The sequence below is a fragment of the Episyrphus balteatus genome, chromosome 2 (genome assembly GCF_945859705.1).
Source record: "Episyrphus balteatus chromosome 2, idEpiBalt1.1, whole genome shotgun sequence".
In the NCBI taxonomy this organism is placed as follows: domain Eukaryota; kingdom Metazoa; phylum Arthropoda; class Insecta; order Diptera; family Syrphidae; genus Episyrphus; species Episyrphus balteatus.
The window spans coordinates 40,024,026-40,047,107 of NC_079135.1; the positions used below are offsets into that span (position 1 = coordinate 40,024,026).

The following is a 23,082-nucleotide window of genomic DNA, read 5'->3' on the forward strand; positions in this document are numbered from 1 at the left end:
GGAAGTCCGTCTGTCCGTCTGTCTGTCAGTCTGTCAGTCTGTCAGTCTGTCAGTCTGTCTGTCTGTCTGTATAAGGAACTAGAGCCTAAACGGATGGACCGATTGACTCCAAACTTGCTATGTAGCAGTTTTTGGAGGCTCTCCAGAGGGGTTTTTGGAATTAATTTTTTTGGACCAAAAATAACGGTACCTGTCATACAAAAATTTCGGAAAAGTTTAATTTCACGAAAACGGCTCCAACGATTTTGTTAAAAAAATTCAAGTGTTAGTTTTTTAACAAGGTCTTTCTTTCGAAGAAAAAATTTTTTTTGGAAAATCATTATTAACGGTACCTGCCATAGGACCGCTTTTTTCAAATCGGATTTTCTGCAAAACTACTTATTGTATTTCAACGAAATTTTTTATACAAAAGCGTTTATATAATTTAAACATAAGCCAAAAATAAAATTTTGAAAAAAATAATTTTTGGATTTTTAAAAAAATTTTGAAAATTTTTTTTTGAAAAATCAATTTTTTGAAAACGGGACATTGAATTTTTTTGAAATTTTGTTTTTAGATGTTGATTAGTGATTTCTATAAAATGGCATACCAATTTTATTTTTAAACTTTTTTTTCAAAAAATTATTTATAAAAAATTAGTTTTTTAAAAAACGGCTCTAACGATTTTGAAAATTTTTTTTCTAAAAATGCACCTTTATATATCAAATAAAACTGCTTACTTGTTTTGTGGGGCGATTTGATTTCAGATATTGTTTTATTTTTTTGAAAAATTAATTTTATTTTTTTTTTTTTATATACCAACATTTCCCAAGTTTCTATATAAAAAGACTTAAAAATTTAAGCAACTTGAACTCTAAGAGCAAGTTCGTGCGACCCAGTCGTGCATTTTATTTCAGGATCTACTTCTATTTCTTGATTGAAAAATATTTTTCAAATAATAAATTTAGAGAAAGGGATTTAACTTCAACTTTAAATCTGGTCGAGGCATTGAGAAATAAAGCTCAACTGAAATCTCAAAAGATGAATGGAGGTCAATTATTCTTCGAATTCAAGATATAAATAAAGTTTATCAAAGTAATTTTGACTGATTTTAAAGAATTCCTGATCAAAAATTTGTTAGATTATGCTGAATTAACCGTTTTACTTCATAGCACAACCACTAGATGAGAAAGGTTTTTTGGAAAAGATCATAATCAAAAAAGTAAAGAAAAATAATTTTGTTGAAAAATAATTTTTTTATAATAAATTTTTGTAAATAAATGTTCTGAAAGTTTAATTTTGAAATCTACTTCCGAAATTTTGGGTCTACTTCACTTTTTTTTCAAATTTGCTTCGAAATTTTGAAACTGAAGTCCGAACCCTGCAATAGACTTTGAAAGTCCTTTATTCATCCAATTTTGCTTTTCTTTTCCATCAAGCTTATTCATTGGTTTGAAATTTTTGAGTAGATTCAAAATCATTAAAAAAGAAAAACATACTATCGAAAAAAGTTGCAAGTAAAAATTTACTTTAAAAACTTGAAAATAGTTTTTTTTTTTCTGACGGTTGTCTTTCTTCCACATGTTTGTCTGCGGTAGATAAAAAAGTTTGATCTCACACTGTGCGTGAAATTTGGGAAAACTAACTGCAAATCACATTACTCCGAAAGTAATTATTGAAAACCTTTGAATGAAAAATTATTCAAATTAATTATTCAACTTCATGGCTCAAAAGATTATTTTATTGAAAAACCCTCAATATTTTGAATTTTGGTTAGTTTGGGTGGAAGTGTTAAAATTAAAAATAATATGCCCATGTGAAAAAAACTTATAAGGTTTTTATATTAATTTAAAATATCTACAAAAAAAACGTTAATGAAGCTTTTACTTTATTTCTTGTTTTTTTTTTTGTATTGTATGGGCACTAAACTTAATTTAAATGAGTCTTATCTTAATCAAAGCAAAAAAAAATAAACTTTCCCAAAGCTCACTTTGTGTAAAAAACTTGCACAGCAAAAAAAAAAAACTGATCTTCTCTTTGCTATGGTATCCTTTTTAATTCCTCTTATCATCTCCATTCTATATAAGAGCTCTGCAAGCACATAATCCCTAGCATTTACAAACGTCAACATAGCCGAGGTAAACATAATCAACTCTTGTAGCACTGAAAAAAAAAAAATAAAACAGAATATCCTTTTTCCATCCTCATCCGTTTTATCTTTCTTTCTTTTTTTTGTGAGATTATCCAACATTTATTACCTAACGTTGCAGCAGCAGCAATCAAATTACGTCACGTTCCTTACTTTGGAAAAGCCAACACTCATACACTCAAACCAGCCAACCACCTCCAACCATTTGTAATGAGAAATGTAAAAAAAAAACCTCCGTTACCGTAAAAAAAAGAGGAAAAACTTGGACCTTCATGAATGAAAATATTATTTGGTTGCAATTTGCACAAGTGAACACGTGCGGTAGCATGGTGGTTCAAACCGGTACACAGTTTTCCACTTCCGTTTTATATATTCGCCCTGCTCCAAAAGGATAATAAAAGCTCTTAAATTCATTAAGCAATAAATCGATCGCATTCACCCACTATCCCCAGCTATACATATCTACGAATACAGTCATTTTATTTATTTGTGGATCGTTCACAAATTCAACAAAAGGGAATTAAAATATATAGGTATCAACGAATATTCGAATAAATCTATTCATGAAAAAGGACCTCAGAAAAAGGTTAAAAAAAAACGATATCCTATCTTCTCTACTTTCGCACATTGTGATGGTAATTTTTTATTTATTTTCTTGGATGCTGACCTCTGGTCTGGTTGTGGTATCTCTCTCTGGGAATAACATGAAACGATGATAGCTTGAGTGAAATATATAAACTAAAGGATTTTCACTTTATATTTTTCGCCCAACATCCTTAAAGGATTAGTTTGCTTATGTTGGAATGGGAGGTGAATGAATAAAGTAGGTTATCTTAAATATGGGCGGTGAGTGACACCTCAACTATGTATATATGGATGTTGACCCTTTCACGCAGCAAAAGAGATAGCTCTTGTTAAAAAAAAGTTGCAATTTTATGTCCTTTCAACTTAGACGATGATAAGCAGGTCGGTTATTGCTATTAGGGCATGACTAGACGATGATAAGCGGATTCGTTCAAAAACAAGGACAAACTTTTAATTTAACACCACCAGGTATAAGCAAAACTATTTGTAGTTTTTTTTTTTTAACCTTTGTTTAGCCTTGTTGGAAGGAAAAAGTTTATCCGCATAATGCGAAGCATACTTTTAGTCCTGGAAAATGTGTCCTCTTTATTTTATGTTTTCATTTTTTTTTTCTGTGCAATTGACTGAGGTTAATCTTAAGCAGCAATTACTGGTACTATGTTTTTAAAAATACAGTTAGTTTGTGATTAAAGCAATTAAAAACTTTTAATTGTTTATGCTTTGTTAAGGTACAATGCTTCTTGGTTTTTTTTTTTTTTTTTCAAATAAGTCTGTTCTATGTTATCTTACAGCTTGAAACATGATAATTTCTGTGGAGCTTTGAACAAAAAAATTATTTGTATTGAAATCTTGAAAGAGTAAATGGGAAACTGCTCAAAGGCTTTGTCGAAGAAGAAACTATTATTCAACTTTCTTATGCGAGGCTATTTTTACTTGCGATATACATAGGTACAGTGCCGGATTAGCCTCAAGGCAAACTAGGCAGCTGCCTAGGGGCCCCACTTCAGCTAGGGGCCCCTCGCCCCGACTACGAACAAACAAAATTTCTTGGAGTTGTACCTTCAATAAAAAACAGCATTACATTTGTATTTGTAAAAATAAGAAAAAAGAAGAATAAAAAAACGTTTGCAAATCATTAAACATTAGCCCCGTTCCATTGGAGGTGGTAGTTTACTCATGAGTTGATCTAGTACTATAATTACCACATGATCTTCTACTTCTACCACTGATCTTCTATTTTTTTTTTTTTTATAATGAGCGCGCACTAAAGGGGTTTTGGGTACCCTTAATATACATGTGTTTATAATGAATTATGACTCCCATCCCATCCTGAAGGGCCCAACCCAGCGATGCCAGATTGAGGGATTTTTTCCTGTTTTTTTTTTCGGTATTTTTGATTAAAATATATCACGTTTAAATACCAAGACAAATACTGGTCTATTCGAATATTATTCCAACGACATCGAACCAGAGTTTAGTAACGAGATGGTGCCATTAAAGCTCTTCATGTTGCAATCAGATAATATGTCAGAAAAATCTGAGATTGTGCATGCAGAGAAGTTAGAAGTTAATATAGGCACCGTTACAAATTTATTCATAATGAATTACCCCAAATAAAAACATAACTTCGAAAACAACCAAAATGACGTTTTTTGGCATTTTCTAACGGTAATATTTCAAAAACGGATGCCAATAAAAAAAATTTTGACTTCAGATTCGAGTTCAACACATCCAACACTACTAGGAAAGTATATTTTGGTTCTTGTGGCAAAAACCTTGTTGACCAGTGTTATCAATTAAAAAAAAAACTAAACCACCCACACGCGTTTTGAACGCGTTTCAAACGCGTTTAGGACGCGTTTTGGATGCGTTTTGGACGCGTTTCGGACGCGTTTCAGATGTGTTTTCCCAGCAAACGCAGAACTACAGAAAAAACCGGTGAAATATGTACGTAAAAGAAGTACTTCTTTTCCACTGAAAAAAGATAGGAGCTCGGGAAAAAAATCAGTTGTATACTTTCTGTATATAAGAATACGTGAAGCAGCTATCTCTTTCTTGCATGCAAGATGAAATAAATTTCCCCTCCATTAATAGTACAGACAAATGTACTTCAAAAGTGCATCAGCGAAGCACTTCTGGAAGTGGTCCTGATGTACATTTTCCAGTACTTTTTTACCTACAGAAAAAGCACTGAAACTTGTACTTTTAAAGTACTTATTTGGAGCACTTTCATGGGTTTATATCCGTACTGCTAAAATCCATATTTTAATTTCATCTGAAAATAAAAAAATCTTCAAAACAAACAAACAATTCTTTTAAACTATTATTTAATATTTTATTGGAAAAACACAAAATAGTTGTTTTTTTTTTGAAAACAAAATACACTTAAAAAAAAGATCCTTGGGCACGCGACTGTGGCCTGGCCAGTTGAAAAAAATGAAAAAGAAAAAAATACTCTGCGTCTGCAGTCTGAACTTTGGTGGTAGTTTTTGTATCTTGTTTTGATTTTTTTTTTCTAAATGCTCAAGGCTGAAGCTGCTGTAAACTCAGTCAATGATGTCTGGAATTGATCGCCACTAAAAGACAGAAAAATCAACAACTTTATAATTTATCAATTTTATAATCAGCATACCTTTATTTTCCAAATCAATTGGTGGTTGTTTTTGTATCATTTTTGTATTACTTTTTTTTCTAAATGCACAAGGCTGAGGCTGTGCATTTTGATGGTGGAAATAAATTTTTGTGGCGTGCCGAAGAATTTGTGTGGTAGATATTGTTTAGAGAAAATAGTTTTCACAAATAACAAATAGCGTTTCGGACGCGTTTCGGACGCGTTTCAGATGTGTTTTGCAAGCGTTTTGGACGCGTTTCAGACGCGTTTTGGACGCGTTTCGGACGCGTTTCAGGTGCGTTTTGGACGCGTTTTGGGCGTTTTTTGGGCGCGTTTCAGATGCGTTTTGGGCGCGTTTCAGACGTGTTTCAGACGCGTTTCATACGCGTTTTGGACGCGTTTCAGACGCGTTTTGGACGCGTTTCAGACGCGTTTTGGACGCGTTTCAGACCCGTTTCAGACGCGTTTTGGACGCGTTTCAGACGCAATTTGGACGCGTTTCAGACGCGTTTTTGACGCGTTTCAGACGCGTTTTGGCCGCGTTTCGGACCCGTTTCAGATGCGTTTTGGGCGCGTTTCAGATGCGTTTTGGACGCGTTTCAGATGCGTTTTGGGCGCGTTTCAGATGCGTTTTGGACGCGTTTCAGACGTGTTTCAGACGCGTTTCATACGCGTTTTGGACGATTTTGGACGCGTTTTTGCGCGTTTAAGATGCGTTTCAGACGCGTTTCGGACGCGTTTCAGGCGCGTTTTGGACGCGTTTCGGATGCGTTTCAGACGCGTTTTGGACAAGTTTCAGACGTTTTGGACAAGTTTCAGACGAGTTTTGGACGCGTTTCAGACCTGTTTCAGACGCGTTTTGGACGCGTTTCAGACCCGTTTCAGACGCGTTTTGGACGCGTTTCAGATGCGTTTTGGGCGCGTTTCAATTGCGTTTTGGACGCGTTTCAGACGCGTTTTGGACGCGTTTCGGACTCGTTTCGGACGCGTTTTGGACCCGTTTCAGACGCGTTTTGGACGCGTTTCAGATGCGTTTTGGACGCGTTTCAGATGCGTTTTGGGTGCGTTTCAGACGCGTTTTGGACGCGTTTTGGACGCTTTTCAAACGCGTTTTGGACGCGTTTCAGACGTGTTTCAGACGCGTTTCAGATTCGTTTCAGACGCGTTTTGGACGCGTTTTGGACGCGTTTCGGACGCGTTTCGGACGCGATTCACACGCGTTTTGGGCGCGTTTCAGATGCGTTTTGGACGCGTTTCAGACGCGTTTCAGACGCGTTTTGGACGCGTTTCAGACGCGTTTTGGACGCGTTTCAGACGCGTTTTGGACGCGTTTCAGACGCGTTTTGGACTCGTTTCGGACGCGTTTCAGACGCGTTTTGGACGCGTTTTAGACGCGTTTCAGACGCGTTTCGGACGCGTTTTGGACGCGTTTCAGAAGCGTTTTGGATGCGTTTCGGACTCGTTTCAGACACGTTTTTTACGCGTTTCGGACGCGTTTCAGACGCGTTTTGGACGCGTTTCAGACGCGTTTTGGACGCGTTTCAGACGCGTTTTGGACTCGTTTCGGACGCGTTTCAGACGCGTTTCAGACGCGTTTTGGACGCGTTTTAGACGCGTTTCAGACGCGTTTCAGACGCGTTTTGGACGCGTTTCAGACGCGTTTTGGACGCGTTTCAGACGCGTTTGGACGCGTTTCCAAGACGTTATGGAAGCGTTTCAGACGCGTTTTGGACGCGTTTCAGATGCGTTTTGGGTGCGTTTCGGACGCGTTTCGGACGCGATTCACACGCGTTTTGGGCGCGTTTCAGATGCGTTTTGGACGCGTTTCAGACGCGTTTCAGACGCGTTTTGGACGCGTTTCAGATGCGTTTTGGACGCGTTTCAGACGCGTTTTGGACGCGTTTCAGACGCGTTTTGGACGCGTTTCAGACGCGTTTGGACGCGTTTCCAAGACGTTATGGAAGCGTTTCAGACGCGTTTTGGACGCGTTTCAGATGCGTTTTGGGTGCGTTTCGGACGCGTTTCGGACGCGATTCACACGCGTTTTGGGCGCGTTTCAGATGCGTTTTGGACGCGTTTCAGACCTGTTTCAGACGCGTTTTGGACGCGTTTCAGATGCGTTTTGGACGCGTTTCGGACGCGATTCACACGCGTTTTGGGCGCGTTTCAGATGCGTTTTGGACGCGTTTCGGACGCGTTTCAGACGCGTTTCAGACGCGTTTTGGACGCGTTTTAGACGCGTTTCAGACGCGTTTTAGACGCGTTTCAGACGCGTTTCAGACGCGTTTCAGACGCGTTTTGGACGCGTTTCAGACGCGTTTTGGACGCGTTTCAGACGCGTTTGGACGCGTTTCCAAGACGTTATGGAAGCGTTTCAGACGCGTTTTGGACGCGTTTCAGATGCGTTTTGGGTGCGTTTCGGACGCGTTTCGGACGCGATTCACACGCGTTTTGGGCGCGTTTCAGATGCGTTTTGGACGCGTTTCAGACCTGTTTCAGACGCGTTTTGGACGCGTTTCAGATGCGTTTTGGACGCGTTTCGGACGCGATTCACACGCGTTTTGGGCGCGTTTCAGATGCGTTTTGGACGCGTTTCGGACGCGTTTCGGACGCGTTTCAGACGCGTTTCAGACGCGTTTCAGACGCGTTTTGGACGCGTTTTAGACGCGTTTTGGACGCGTTTTAGACGCGTTTCAGACGCGTTTCGGACGCGTTTTAGACGCGTTTCAGAAGCGTTTTGGATGCGTTTCGGACGCGTTTCAGACGCGTTTCAGACGCGTTTTGGACGCGTTTTAGACACGTTTTGGACGCGTTTTAGACGCGTTTCAGACGCGTTTCGGACGCGTTTTAGACGCGTTTCAGAAGCGTTTTGGATGCGTTTCGGACTGGTTTCAGACACGTTTTTTACGCGTTTCGGACGCGTTTCAGACGCGTTTTGGACGCGTTTCAGACGCGTTTCAGAGACGTTTTGGAAGCGTTTCAGACGAGTTTTGGACGCGTTTCGGACGCGTTTCAGACGCATTTCAGACGCGTTTTGGACGCGTTTTAGACGCGTTTCAGACGCGTTTTGGACGCGTTTCGGACGCGTTTCAGACGCGTTTCAGACGCGTTTTGGACGCGTTTTAGACGCGTTTCAGACGCGTTTTGGACGCGTTTCGGACGCGTTTTGGACGCGTTTCAGAAGCGTTTTGGATGCGTTTCGGACTCGTTTCAGACACGTTTTGGACGCGTTTCAGACGCGTTTTTAAGGTGTTTCAGATGCGTTTTGGACGCGTTTTGGACGCGTTTCAGACGCTTTTGGAAGCGTTTCAGACGCGTTTTGGACGCGTTTTGGGCTCATTTTAGACGCGTTTTGCACGATTTTCGGACGCGTTTCAGACGCGTGTTGGACGCGGACGCGATTCACACGCGTTTTGGACGCGTTTTGGGCGCGTTTCTGATGCGTTTTGGATGCGTTTTGGACGCGTTTCTGACGCGTTTCAGATGCGTTTTGGACGCGTTTCAGACGCGTTTTGGACGCGTTTCAGACGCGTTTCAGACGCGTTTCGGACGCGTTTCAGACGCATGGACGCGTTTCAGACGCGTTTTGGACGCGTTTTGGACGCGTTTCGGACGCGTTTCAGACGCGTTTCAGACGCGTTTTGGACGCGTTTTAGACGCGTTTCAGATGCGTTTTGGACGCGTTTCAGATGCGTTTTGGAAGCGTTTCAGATGCGTTTTGGACGCGTTTTAGACGCGTTTTTGGCTCGTTTCAGGCTTGTTTTAGGCGCGTTTCAGATGCGTTTTGGACGCGTTTAGACGCGTTTCAAACGCGTTTCGGACGCGTTTCAGACGCGTTTTGGACGCGTTTCGGACGCGTTTCAGACGCGTTTCAGACTAGTGATGGATAGTTCCGGAGCCAAATAGTTCCTGGAACTAGTTAATCACTCGGAACTAGTTCCACTAGTTCCCCAAAATTAATTTAAACAGTTCCATCGTTCAGACACAGCCACACACAAAAGAAAGAAAGAAGAAGAGGAACAAGAAACAAAACGAATGCGAATATATCTCTGTCTCTGTTTGAAATACACAATACACACACGCATGTCATAGAATTCTCATCCAAAGCCAACACACATGGATGCGAACGAGTTGAGCGCCAAAAATTCACAAACCAAAACCACAACTACTTTCTTATGAATCATGCTCACGGACATGGAACTACATTAATAGTTCCAGTTCCAGGATCAGGAAAAAATATTCAAATTCATACTATTTCTTATTTTGATGCATTTTATTGAAAAAAAAAACTTAAATTCTAGATAGTTCCGCGGAACTAGTTCCAGGAACTAGTAGGTAGATTAAATTTGTGTCAACCGACATACGTTTTTCTGGCCGCTTTAAAAGGTAGATTAAGTTTGTTTCAACTGACATAAGTTTTTCTGGCCGCTTTAAACGGCCATCAGGAAAAAATATTCAATGTCATACTATTTCTTTTTTTGATGCATTTTCCTGAAAAAAAAACTAAAATTCTAGATAGTTCCGCGGAACTAGTTCCAGGAACTTGTTCCGACCGAAAAAAGAACCGTTCCATGTTCGTTCCGGCTTTGGAACTGTTTTGCGGATCTCTGTTTTGTGTAATTTGCCTTGTCTATAATAATAATAAAATCAAAATTGAAACTTTTTCGTATGATTTCTCTTTCCAGTTTTATAATGAAACCGTAATGCCGACTTATAACGAGTCGATTTTCGCCGTGCGGCGAAGCTTTTTGGCGTCAGTCGAGTCGTGTGAACGTAAGCCGCACGCGACTAAAGTGACAATCCCCATACTAGAGTCCTAGTCGACTTAAGCCGTGAGACATATCATGGGCAATTCCATGGTAACTCACGTTACATTCACAAAAATTTCCTATACATAAATAATTTTTTTTGTTGTTAATTTTAATATAAATTGATACGAAATTACTATCCATGAATGGAGCATAACTTTTACTTTCATAATTAACAAAAAAAAAATTCTTTATTTTTAGCATTTGCTTGGGAGAAAAAAAAGTATGATGGTAACTCACGTTACAAAAATCGGACAAGAGTTTTAAGAGTCCGACAGTATGAAGTTTTTCTGCGAAATTAAGAACCTTTATTTGTTTTTAATGAAGATTCCATACATAAAAAATTACAAGCTTTTAATATTAGTGACAAAACCAAACATTTGTTCAATATTTCGAGGAAAAATTTTAAAATATTTAGGTAACTCACGCTACATTATTTTGGTAACTCATGTTACCTGCGATTTGTGGTTCCAAAAGTAAAGAAAATATGTATTTTCACTCATGTTTTTTTTAAATCGAATATTGTGTAACGAAGCTTGCTTAAATGTTAATTTATTTTAGCAATCACGAGGGGATATTGTCATCGTCACTATTAGATTCATCTAGTTTTCTGTGGGCTTCTTTTTCCGTCATTTTCATGTGAAATTCTTCTGTTGTTGGCAAGCTTATGCTATAAAAATGCTTTAAGATTATTAAACTCCCTGAATTTTATGTCTATCCATAAGGGAATACAACAAAGAATCTTTTCTTGCGACTTGCATAAAGAGTTGCCGTTTGTAAATAGTAATTTGCTAATAAAAAAAGTAAAAAAGACTGCATAATTTGTTCAAAATTCGTGTCCACTTTTTCATGGAATTACCCTCATGTGGTTAAAATCGACTCGTGAAAAGTCGGGATAGGTATACCTACTTATACCTTTTGAATCTAATATATTTTCTAATAACTTATCGTTAATAAAAATTATCTGTGAACCATCAAGTTGCTTAAATTTTTTTGTTGAGATATCACTACAATATTTATTATAGTTATTTCAAAACTTTTAGTTTACATTTATAAGTAGTAAGATACCTGCACAAATTTCTAACCTAACTTAAAAATAGCTTATGATATTGAAAAAGCATAGGAAAAGGGCCCAAGAATTATTTTGCCTAGAGGCCCATGACATGGTTAATCCGGCACTGCATAGGTACTATATATCAAGTTATGCATTCGTACAAAAAAAAAAAAGTTGAGATAACATTTTTCCATGACATTACGATTATAGAGAATGTCAAAAAAGTTTGTCCCGGAAGTCCGTCTGTCAGTCTGTCATTCTGTTAGTCTGTCATTCTGTCAGTAAGTCAGTCTGTCAGTCTTTCAATCTGTCAGTCTGTCAGTCTTTCAATCTGTCAGTCTGCCAGGCTGTCAGTCTGTCTATATAGGAAGCTACATCCTAAACGGATGGACCGATTGATGTCAAACTTGGTATGTAGCGTATGTAACGACTCCAACGATTTTGTTGAACAAATTCAAATGTAATTTTTAAGACAAGGTCTATCTTTCAATAAAAAAAAATTTATTTTTAAAATCTTTTTTAACGGTACCTGTCATAGAACCTTTTCTTTTAAATCCGATTTACTCCGAAACGACTTATTCGATTTCAACGAAACTTTTTGTTAAAAAGCATTTATATAATTTTAATATAAAACAATTTGAAAAATTTTTTTTGAAGAATCAAATTTTAGAAAACGGGACATTGAATTTTTTTGAAATTTTGTTTTTAGATGTTGATTAGTGATTTCTACAAAATGGCATACCTACCAATTTTTTTTTTAACTTTTTTTACAAAAAATTATTTATAAAATATTAGTTTTTTAAAAAAACGGCTCTAACGATTTTGAAAATTTTTCTAAAAATGCATCTTAATAAATCAAATAAAACTGCATACTTGTTTTGGAGGGCAATTTGATTTCATTTGTTTTACTCTTTAAAAAAAAACGAATTTTATGTTTTTTTTTTCTATTTTTATTTTTTTTTCAATTTTTATTTTTTTTTTATTTTGGTACCTACACTGAAGGAAAAGCCAGCATAAAACAACATAAAATCAATGAAAACCACATTGATTTAACTATTATTCGGAATGATTTTGCGTTGCGACAGACGTTGAAAAAAGGTTAATTTTTGATGGTTTCGTATCTGAAAGTCACATAAATCAAAGTAGTTCATCTTTGAAAAAAAGACATTTCAACCTCAATTTATTTTTTCCCTCAGTGTACATTTCCCAAATTTCTGCATAAAAAGTCTTACAAATTTAAGCAACTTGAACTCTAAGAGCAAGTTCGTGCGACCCAGTCGTGCATTTTATTTGCATTTTTGACAAAATTTAACAAGATACCAACTGAAAAAAAAAAAAAAAATTTTCGACATAAGGGGATTGCTTTCCCAATCAACAACATCATTTGCCTGCAAATAGTTTACAATTCTGCTATCTATAACTTATTCCATTATTTTAAAAACTTAATTTTTCGTATATTGGTTTTGATCATATATATTTAACTTTTGATAATTTCAAATTGGGCTTGATGATCGATATGAAAAAATGCAATCAATTAAAAAACTAATTCATTCTTTTTCTCAACGTTTCTCCGGTTTTTTTCCGGCTTTATCAGGGGGTTTGGATTTATTAGTTCTTAAAAAAAACAATTAACAATGAAATGTTTGATTAATAAAAAACTAATAATAATTTGTACATTTAAATAATTTAAACAATTTGATAACTATTGCACTTACTTTTGTTGTTAATAAATTACATTTAGGAACAATTATAATAATTATAGGCGTGTTTTTTCTAATACTCAGTAGCTACTCATTTTTCAGTTTATTCGCAAAACAATAAAAAAATTACACAAGTAAGTATTTGTTTTTATTGTTTTTCCAATAAAATAACAATATGAGTAGCTACTGAGTTGTAGAAAAAACACGCCTTATATAACAATAATTTTTCTTTTCTGTTTTTGAGTCAGTAGAAAGTAGGTAAGGTACCTGTGATAATTTATAGTTTACCTAATCTTAAAAAGATAACCCCTATATAAATTCAATTGATAATTTAAATGTAATTTTTCTCACATATTCAAACGATTCAAACGAAAAAAAAAATTATATCATAAATCTTACAAGGACATGGCATTCAACGTTTGCAAACTATCGATATCATTTGTAACCTTAAAAAAAAGAGAAGAAACACTTCCATTAATCTTTAATCCTTTAATAAAGATATCTTCAATTTTTCACCTACCAACAGAATTCAAAAGAAAAATCAATATAAAATTTCAGATAAAAAAAAGGAACCGCCCAGGCAATCATACACGTGTGTATATGTGGAAATTAACTATATTTTTCAACTTTTTAACTCTAAAGATATCTTTATCGAGTTTTTGTGTAAAGCATCCTGAAAACATAAACCTACTTCACATACCCAAACCCAAAACTATCTGCTTTCCAGGATAAAACAAAATCAAGCACTGTCAATTTTAGGGTGGCCATTTGATTTTTTTTAGAAAATATTGCCAAATATGTCTATAATTTTGGTTTCGACATTACAAAATTTTTTTCGACAGTTTTTTGGTTTTTTCGATGCAGATACAAATTTGGTACTGGTGCAGATTCCCTAATCTTAAAGGACACAAGACCGGTTTTTGAGCACTGAATTCTCCTGTTTTCAACATTTAAACAAATTATCTTTGAGCTCGAGAGGTCCAAGTTGTTGGTTGATAGTTTTAGTACTAATGAATAGTTTTTGAAAAGTATAATTTTTCCAAACACTTTGAATATTTGGTCTTTGCAAATTATTATAATTATGATGCTTAAAGTTTGGAAAATTAGTTTAAAAATAATGAACATCTAGTTTATCTCTCCAAAAAAATTGCCGTTTTGAAAATTAATTTGTTCATCATTATGGTCTGATCAGCAGTAAATTTTTATATGTAAAAGCATCGACCATTTCTTTACTACTATCGGAATAGCAAAAAAAGCAATTTAAAGAATTTTTTTAATTCTGAATTTCTCCTAAAAGAGTGCTTCAATTTCGACATTTTTTTTTTACACAAGAGCATTTTTATATAAAAATCAAAAATTAAATTTTGGAAAAAATAATTTTTGGATTTTTGAAAAATCAAATTTTCTAAAACGGGGTAAACATTTAAAATATTTGTTGTCTTAAAAAAACGAAACTTTTATTATTCGAACATTTTTAACAAAGATACGGACATTTAAGAAACTGTTAAGGCCTTGGAATCATTTAATTCTTTCCATGACCCTCTAACATGTCATTATTTTGAAAATAAATTTTTTGAAAACCTTAACACGAAGAAAACATTCAAAATAAAATGAAGACTCACCTGGTCAGCCTTCACTTATACCTACCACTTCATTTATTATTCTTCGAATCATTAAAAAAAAATTGGGAAGCTGCAAAAAAAAAAACACTTTCTTATCCTTTTGGCATCGGCCAGCAAAAAAAGAAAAAAAATATATATAAAATGAAACCAAATACTACAAACCAGCATCATACCAACTTGTGCTGGTTTTCCTTTTTTTTTTTTTTTTTCAAAGTTTAGTTTATTTCTTCCTATATTTTCCTTCCATCGTCCATCTAGGGAGGGAGGCTTCATATTTGCTCCGACACAGTCAAGTACCAAAGTGCTATATCTACTGCGCTTCAAGTTTGAGTCCTGGGTAATCCTATTAGATTGCAAAACCTGCAGTGTCTATCATCGCGCATCCTTTTGAAACCGCGTTTCCGTATTTTCTTTCGTTTTTATTTTTTTTCTCTGTTTCTTTTTTATATGATATTTACCTCTCTCCCACACAATTTCAGAGAAAACAACTTAACCTCTAACGACCAATAGCGGTAGGAGCAGAAGTACTAAGTTAAAAAAAAAATAGAATGACCGCCTGTATAGTTGGTATATCCACATTTTTCTGTTTCCTTACTGACTATCAGTAGGATATCCTTGATATCCAGGGAATAAAGGTAAAGGCAAGTTATGGACATTTTAAAAAATACACTAGGGTATAAGGTGATAGGGAAGTCATAAAGTGTTTCCTACAACAGTTTTATAGACTTATTGGTTATCGGTGTTTCGAACTTCCTATATCCTCAAGGTGGGATAAAATAAATATGTTCTTATATTTTTCATAGTATAAATGTCCTAGGTACTATTTCGTCAACAGAGCAGAAATATACAACTCCTCTGGATACTTTATGTTTTATCTTATTCAAGTTTATTAAGAGAAAATACAACACACAGAGAAAAAAAAACAGTTGCATAATGTACATTATATTTGTTCCTTTTGTTTTAAATATTTAATCAAACGATACCTTGACTTGTGTTTGTAATTTTGTTATTCCTATTTTTTTCTCAGATGTCCTTCTTGGTAGCACCGAGTATTCAACATCGTTGGATATGTGGGGTGTGGGGTGTATATTCGTTGAAATGGTCACAGGGATGCCAACATTCCCCGGTATTCGAGATACGTACGATCAGTTGGATAAGATATTCAAATTGCTTGGCACGCCGACAGAGGAGACGTGGCAGGGTGTAACACATTTCCCCGGATACAAACCGCATAAATTAGGTAAGAAAAAATATCCTGTATTTCGTTGAATTTTATTATTGTTTAACAAAGGTCATGATTTTTTTTATTCTGTTTGTATAAAAAATTCCTTTTGAAATTCCTTTTATTTCTATGTGAATTTTAAATATCATTTATTTTTTTTGCAGGTTTTTATAGGTCGCGTAAATTAGGTCATAGTTTTCCTAGGTTGTACGATATTATTGAAGGAGAAGCGATAGCGAATGCCTTTCTGCAATTGAATCCTGAAGAGAGGATAGGTGCAGAGGACGCATTGCAACACTCGTATTTTGCACAGTTGCCAAAAAAATTATACGAACTACCCGATGGTAAGTTGTTTTTTTTTTTTTTTTCTGTAGGTATGTTTTTTTGCAGCAGTAAAAGTCTGTTTGAAATTTTTGCATTTCAATTGTTAAACAAATTTATTGATATAAGGATTCATTAATTTAATTGCAATTAAATTGCAAAATCAAACAAAAAAAAAACTGAAAAAAAATATCATCCACAGAGTGAATGGAAAAATAAATTTTTATACTTTACCACTATATGATTAACAAAAAAATGATAGAAAGTTAGCATAAAAGTTACTCAAATTTATTTGAACCTGTTTTAAACTGAACAAGTTATGCAGCTAGTGCAGCTAGGAAAATTAACAAAAAAAAATAAAGAAAATGTAACCATAGGTAATATCAAAAGTGTACATTACCCACCAATATGATTTTTTTACTTGCGATATAGGTACTATAGGGCAAGTTTAGGATTCGTAAAAAAAATCGAACTCGAGATAACAATTTTACATGACATTACGATGATGGAGAATGCCAAAAAAATGGGTCCGGCAATTCTGTCTGTCTGTCTGTCTGTGTGTCTGTCTCTATCTGGAGCTGCAGCCTACACGAGTGAAGTGATTTTCTTCAAACTTGGTAGTTAGCAGTTTTTGGTGATTCCCTAGAGGGGAAATTGAAATTTTTTTTTATGACCAAAACTAACGGTACCTGCCATATAACGGAAATAGAAAAGTTAATTTTTTTCAAAAACGGCTCTGACGATTTTGACTAAAATTTTTGTGTGTAGTACTACACATAAGAGCCAACTTTTTAAATAAAAAAAATATTTTTTGTACCGTTATTAACGGTACCTGTCATAGAACGGTTTTTTTCGTTTCTGAATATCTCGTACAACATTAACCCGATTTAAATGAAAATTTTTATACAAACGTGTGTAAGTAAAGATAATATTAAAAATTTAGAAAATTTTCAAAAAACGCAATTTTGGATTTTTAAAAAATATTTCAAAAGTTTTTTTTGAAAAATCAATTTTTTGAAAACGGATCAATGAAAAATTTTGAAATTTAGTTTTTATGTGTAAATTAATTATTTCTTCAAAATGGCATCCCAACTTTTTTTTTGAAAAATGTTAAAAAATTTTTATACATAAAAAATTATTTTTTTAAAAAACGGCTCCTACAATTTTCGAAATTTTTTTTCTAAAAATACCTTTTTATACAAGAAATAAAATGGCATATTTGTTTTTTTTTTAGGATAATTTAAAACGGAGTTTAATTAATTATAAAAACAGATTTAATTTTTTTATACTACTTATGAAATTTCTTCAAAATATCAAATTTTAAATTTCTTGAATAAAAAGCTTTAACATTATAGTTACTTTAAGCATAAGAGCAAGTACGTGCGACCCCAGTCGTGCAATTTATTTAATCTATCGACCCATTTAATCCAACTATGTATAGGATGTTTTTTAGAGGCGTTGATCTTTTTATTTAAATGAAATACAAATTCAATGAATATATAAAAATGTTGGCTCTATGAACCAAGGAAAAAGTAAATGTTTTTTAAAAAAGGAAAAGTATTCAAGAATGTTATGAAAAGTATTTTTTTTTTTTTCAAAATTTATCTTTTTTGAAAGCTTTTAAATTTTGCTTTGAGAAAAATAAAACAAAAAAAAAATGGAAAAATTTGATTTTTGAATTGTTCCAATGATTTTGCTATTTCACCATTTTAAATTAAATGTTAAGTGCTAAAATTCTAGAAATAAATTGTTAAGTACTAAAATCCTAGAAGAATGTAGCTGTTTGTTTTGTCATGATGCGATTGTTTTTTGTACTGAGATATACCTACAGCCTATCGAAAATCACTAAAAAAAAATTACGAATTTTTTTGTTCTTTAAATTTGTTGGGCTACTTACTGTACCTATTATTGATCTCCTTTTAATTATTTTCTTTGAATTTTAACAATTAAGACAATTCTCATCTCTTGTTTCCATACAATTTGAAATACTTTGTTGTTTTTTAAGTCAAATGCGGAAAACCTTAGAAAAAATTTAAAATTGCAACATTCAAAAATATTAAGTAGGTACATATGTATTTAATTTTTCGATGAAACAAATCATACTTTCTTAAATATTTTGATGCGGTTAATAAGGATCTGAATTCTAACCAAATATTCCACGATGGTACTTTTTTTTTAATACATTATGTTAAATGTTTCTTTTATTTATTGCAATATTTCAAAAACTTGAGGTTATAAGTTTATTTGCCGACTTTATCAGGTTCCTTTAGAAGAAGAATATTATTTGGTTTAACTAAAAACTGAATATTCGAAAATGTATTAATTTTCGTAAAAAAAATGGAAATTTCTGAAAAATGCCCTTTTAAAAATCCGTTAGGTAATCAAAATAAATTTTGGCATAAATACCTACCTGGTGACTAAACGTACCCCAAGTTTATCAAAGAACTTTTTTTTGTAGTGATATGAACTGCGTATTATTCAAAAATAAACCAAAAACTTATAATTTTAATTAAATTTGGAGAAATAACATCCCCTCGCAAAAACATTAAAAATGCTGGAAAAAACAAGTTCTTTTGTGTTGTTAGTATTCTTTGTTTGCGCTTTTAAGAACGATACACTGAGGGAAAAGCCACCATAAAATAACGTAAAATCAATGAAAACCACATTCATTTAACTATTATTCGGAATGATTTTGCGTTGAAGATGAACATTTTAAAATCAACGTTGAAAAATTTTTAATTTTTGATGGTTTCGTGTCTTAAAGTCACATAAATCAAAGTAGTTCATCTTTGAAACAACGATGTTTCAACTTCAATTTATTTTTTCCCTCAGTGTAGGAACTTTCTTTTCTAATCGAAGCATAGCGTATTTAATAATAGATTTTCTTGTATGCTTTTGTTGCTTTAAGGTAGGGGAGAGTGGGGCCAAATGTAACACTTTTTTCTAAAATCGATGGTTCTCCTACAAATTTGAAAGTGGGTCAACCAGACCTTTTTTAAATTAAAGACCCATGTTTTAGCTCCAAGATGCATCATAAAAATTTAGCAAAACATAACGGTAATGTTAAAAAATAAAGCTTCCAAAAAAAAAATCGTGTTGTTTCAACTTACCCCACATACGGGGCAAAGTGTAACACATACCGGGGTAGGTTGTACCAAGAACTAAAAATAAGAGAAAAATACTTTTATTTGTTTATATTTATTTATTTTTAATTAATAACAATAAAAACAAACCTCAGTCATGAAATTTTGGTGCAAATTTGTAAAAAGTGGAGCAAATCCAAGATTTCCAGAGAAAATTTGACAGTAGTCTTAAATAAAAGTTATTTGAATTCATAAATTGTTTTATAAGCTTTATGAATTCAAGTGGTGGTTCAAAAATGTGTTTCCAATTTCAAAATAAATACAAATTCATTTACAAGCATTCATATTCAGGGTTGTTAATTATATTAGGTAAACAATTTTTCAGTATAGGTAGGTTTTTACATGGTACAACTTGCCCCGGAAAAATGTTACAACTAGCCCCAGCATGAAATTTGGCACATAAAATCAATTTAAAAAAAAAGCGAAACTGATGTAGACATAACATATACACGCAATTTGAGCCAAAACACATTTGCATATAACAAAAAAACACTTAGCACTCTATCTTTTTCGGGTAAAGAGGTAGACCAAAAATAAAATTAAAAAAAAAAGTTACAAACATGCATTTTTTGGGCACCACTAGTGTAACTTCTCACCCTGTCGTCTAATCTTCATCTGAAGAAAATGTGCCGGTAGATATGCAAAAATTGAGCATTTTTCTCCTTTACGCGTTTCTTAATATTGAAAGGAACATCCCTTTTTTTAGCTGTTAATTCTTACCCCTGTTACATTTAGCCCCACTCTCCCCTACCTACTTATGTAGCTACTCGTCTTTAATCAAATTCGAACAAAAGTTTACCTTAAAAACCTTATGTAAATAATTTACATATATACAACACGTTTAAAAATTAAATTTTTAAGAAACAAACTTGATACCTACTTATATGTCTAGAAAGATACCTACCAACAGAGAACTTTTTCAAACAAAAAAATATCTACAAAATCTCAATCCCAAGACGCAATTAATTCTCAGCAAACAAAATCAATTTCCCTAATGAATTGAAAATAGTTACATTTTGCGTAAAGAGCACACAGGAACAGAGATTTCTTGAAAACTAAAATTTCTTTGAAAACAAATTGAATTTCTTGAATTTATTAAGTATGTACCCACCTGTGTTGTTTTCCTGTGTGTCTTTCTTACATTTTCTCCACTTTTGCAAAAGACAACTCCGTCCCTATACAAATTAAAAGCCTATATATAAAGCTAAGCTATCGCGCAAAATGCAATTAATTCCAAAAATAAACACAAAATTAATTTGAAAACAAGCACAAACACAATTTACAATTTAAATTCGTTTGCAAACTTCAAATTCAAAAGCAGATAACAACTTTTAAGCTAACAATTTTCCCTATGCGAATTATATAAGCGGGATGTTGCTAACTCCCTGAGCAGCAGTGCTACTGCTCTAGATAAACCCGTCTACAAAATCTTAAAAAAAAGACCTCTTTATATCGATTGTGGCGCGCGCTCTTAATAACAGAGTCCAGTGTTTGCAAAGTAAACTTTCGCAAAAACAAGCAGGATAGCAGCTATACATATAGATTTTTCTTCGCCTGCACCGCTTAAGATATGTACACACACTTTAGTGCTCCAAATAAGCAAAGCAATTATTATTTTCGCCGGTTTATTTTGTAATTCATTGCTTATACAAACTGTGGTGACAGTAACAAAAAAACAATTGCAAGCAAAACATGACTCGGAATGTACCAGAATGTTTTCTGCCATCGCAGAACCAATTTGGAGTTTTTTTTTGTCTTCTGTTGGCTTGCGATTTAGGTGCATTTGTAGGGTATATTTTGGAGTCATAAAAAATGAGAACTTCTTAAAGCTTTAGTTAATTTACTAGAGTTTTCAAATTTCTACTATAAAAGCAAAATCTTTCGACCATGTTGTGGCCTTTATTTGATTGTTGCAATTTGTCTATATACAATATAGAACACCATCACAGGGGATGCATCCTATATTTTATTGTGTTTGAGGGTTTTTGCGTTGGGGTTTTGTTATTTGCCTTGGCCCCTCTCCATATAAACGATGCACAGTGCACAATCTACAACAAATACCGTCGTTGTCGTCGTCGTCGCCGCCATGCTGCATTGACATGCTGGGATTTCAAACGCGCGGTTGGCAAAACAACTTTCATCAACCACAAAGCAGATTAGAGCGAGTTGTTTGGAATATTTTTCGTACTCAAATAATACAAGGACGAAAACATGCACTGCTATTTCCGTTGGGAAGAGTATTTACAGGATATTTGAAGGTCCTGCATATTTTATTGGATTATTTTATTCGCATTACTCGCGCGCATGTAAGCTAAAATATTTCTACAGAAAGTCAAATAGTCATATACTTTAACCATTTTACCATATTTGTGTAGCTATACTGGGGAATTTTATCTGTTTGCTTTGTGGCATGTTTTTTGTGCGATACGAGATATATATTGAAAAGTATAATTATACGCAACAATTCACTCATTAAAGGGGAAAACATTTACTATATATGCAGGATGTATCCTTCTGTGTAGTTTAATTTTATGGCAATTTTATGGTTGTAATCTTTTTTTTTAAGCCATGTAGGTTTTGAGTTTCAATTAAAAAATAAGTAGCATATAAATATTGAAAAAGGTCCTTAAATGAAAATACTATTATCTAGTTTAGAATATTTAACCAAAAACTTAAAATTCCTAAAAAAAAAGAGGTAGTAAAGGCGAAAATGGTTACTAGTGAGAAATAAAAAAATCAAAAAAGCATTTTTATTTGTATGTAAGTATGCAGTTTTGATTGATATGTTAAGGTGCATTTTTAGAAAAAAAAAAAAACATTTAAAATCGTTGGACCCGTTTTTTAAAAAAACAATTTTTTATAAATATGTAGTTTTTTGGAAAAAAAAAGTTTTAAAATAAAATTTGTATGTCATTTTGTAGGAATCACTCATCAACATCTAAAAACAAAATTTCAAAAAAAATCAATGTCCCGTTTTCAAAAATTTGATTTTTCAAAAAAAAATTTAAAATTTTTTTTTTTAATCCAAAAATTTTTTTTTCGAAATTTTATTTTTGGTTTTTATTAAAATTATATAAATGCTTCTACCAAAAAACTTTCGTTGAAATCGAATAAGCGGTTTCGGAGGGATCGGGTCAAAATTCTGGCTTCAAAATTCTGCTTTTTTAAAGAAAATTCTGTTTTTCAAAATTCTGCTTTTTTTCTATTCTGCTTTTCAAAATTCTGCTTTTTAAAATTCTGCTTTTCAAAATTCTGCCAGCATTATACTTGAACAAAAAAAATTCTGCCAATTCTGTTTTTTTTTTTATAGCATATGCGCTGACTAAAAAAAAATACACCTCATTAATGTAATTCAACATTGGCACTTTCCTAAATTTTTTTGTTTAAGTGTCGCAAATATTTTTTAAAATGCATAGACTGACTTATTGGAATCGATGTTGTTTGATACAAGATATTCTTTTTCTTATTCAAATTTTTGAATATTCATCTCTATTTGACAAATTAAAAAATTTTGAATTATTTTCGGAAATGTTTAGTATTCAAAACCTTTTCTTAATGTTTTCAAATTTATTCATTTATAAAACAAAAATTAATATACATTCAAAGGATGTAAATTATGTAGGTAAGTAATCAAATAAACAGATAATTTTTGCAAGAAGATGATTTTACAGAATTTTGCAAAAAATTAAAAAAAGGTTTGGAAAATGTTAAAAAGCGCGCGCTTTTGAACTTTTTTAATTTTTTGCAGAATTTTGAAAAACAGAATTATGAAAAGCAGAATTTTGAAAAACAGAATTTTGAAAAGCAGAATTTTGAAAGCAGAATTTTGAAAGCAGAATTTTGAAAGCAGAATTTTGACCCCGGCAGAATTTTGACACCAACCCGGTT

At 33.6% G+C, this 23,082-nt stretch overlaps 1 protein-coding gene across 4 annotated transcripts in view; it reads left to right on the plus strand.

Moving 5' to 3' along the window:
- The window catches only part of LOC129910773 (cyclin-dependent kinase 14), a 277,345-nt gene that overhangs the window by 247,959 nt on the left and 6,304 nt on the right, over positions 1-23,082 (plus strand). For all 4 annotated transcript variants that reach the window (XM_055988310.1, XM_055988309.1, XM_055988311.1 and 1 more), the window contains 2 exons: positions 15,536-15,748; positions 15,895-16,074. In XM_055988310.1, the coding sequence (XP_055844285.1) occupies positions 15,536-15,748; positions 15,895-16,074 (393 nt within the window). The remainder of the gene's footprint in view (positions 1-15,535; positions 15,749-15,894; positions 16,075-23,082) is intronic.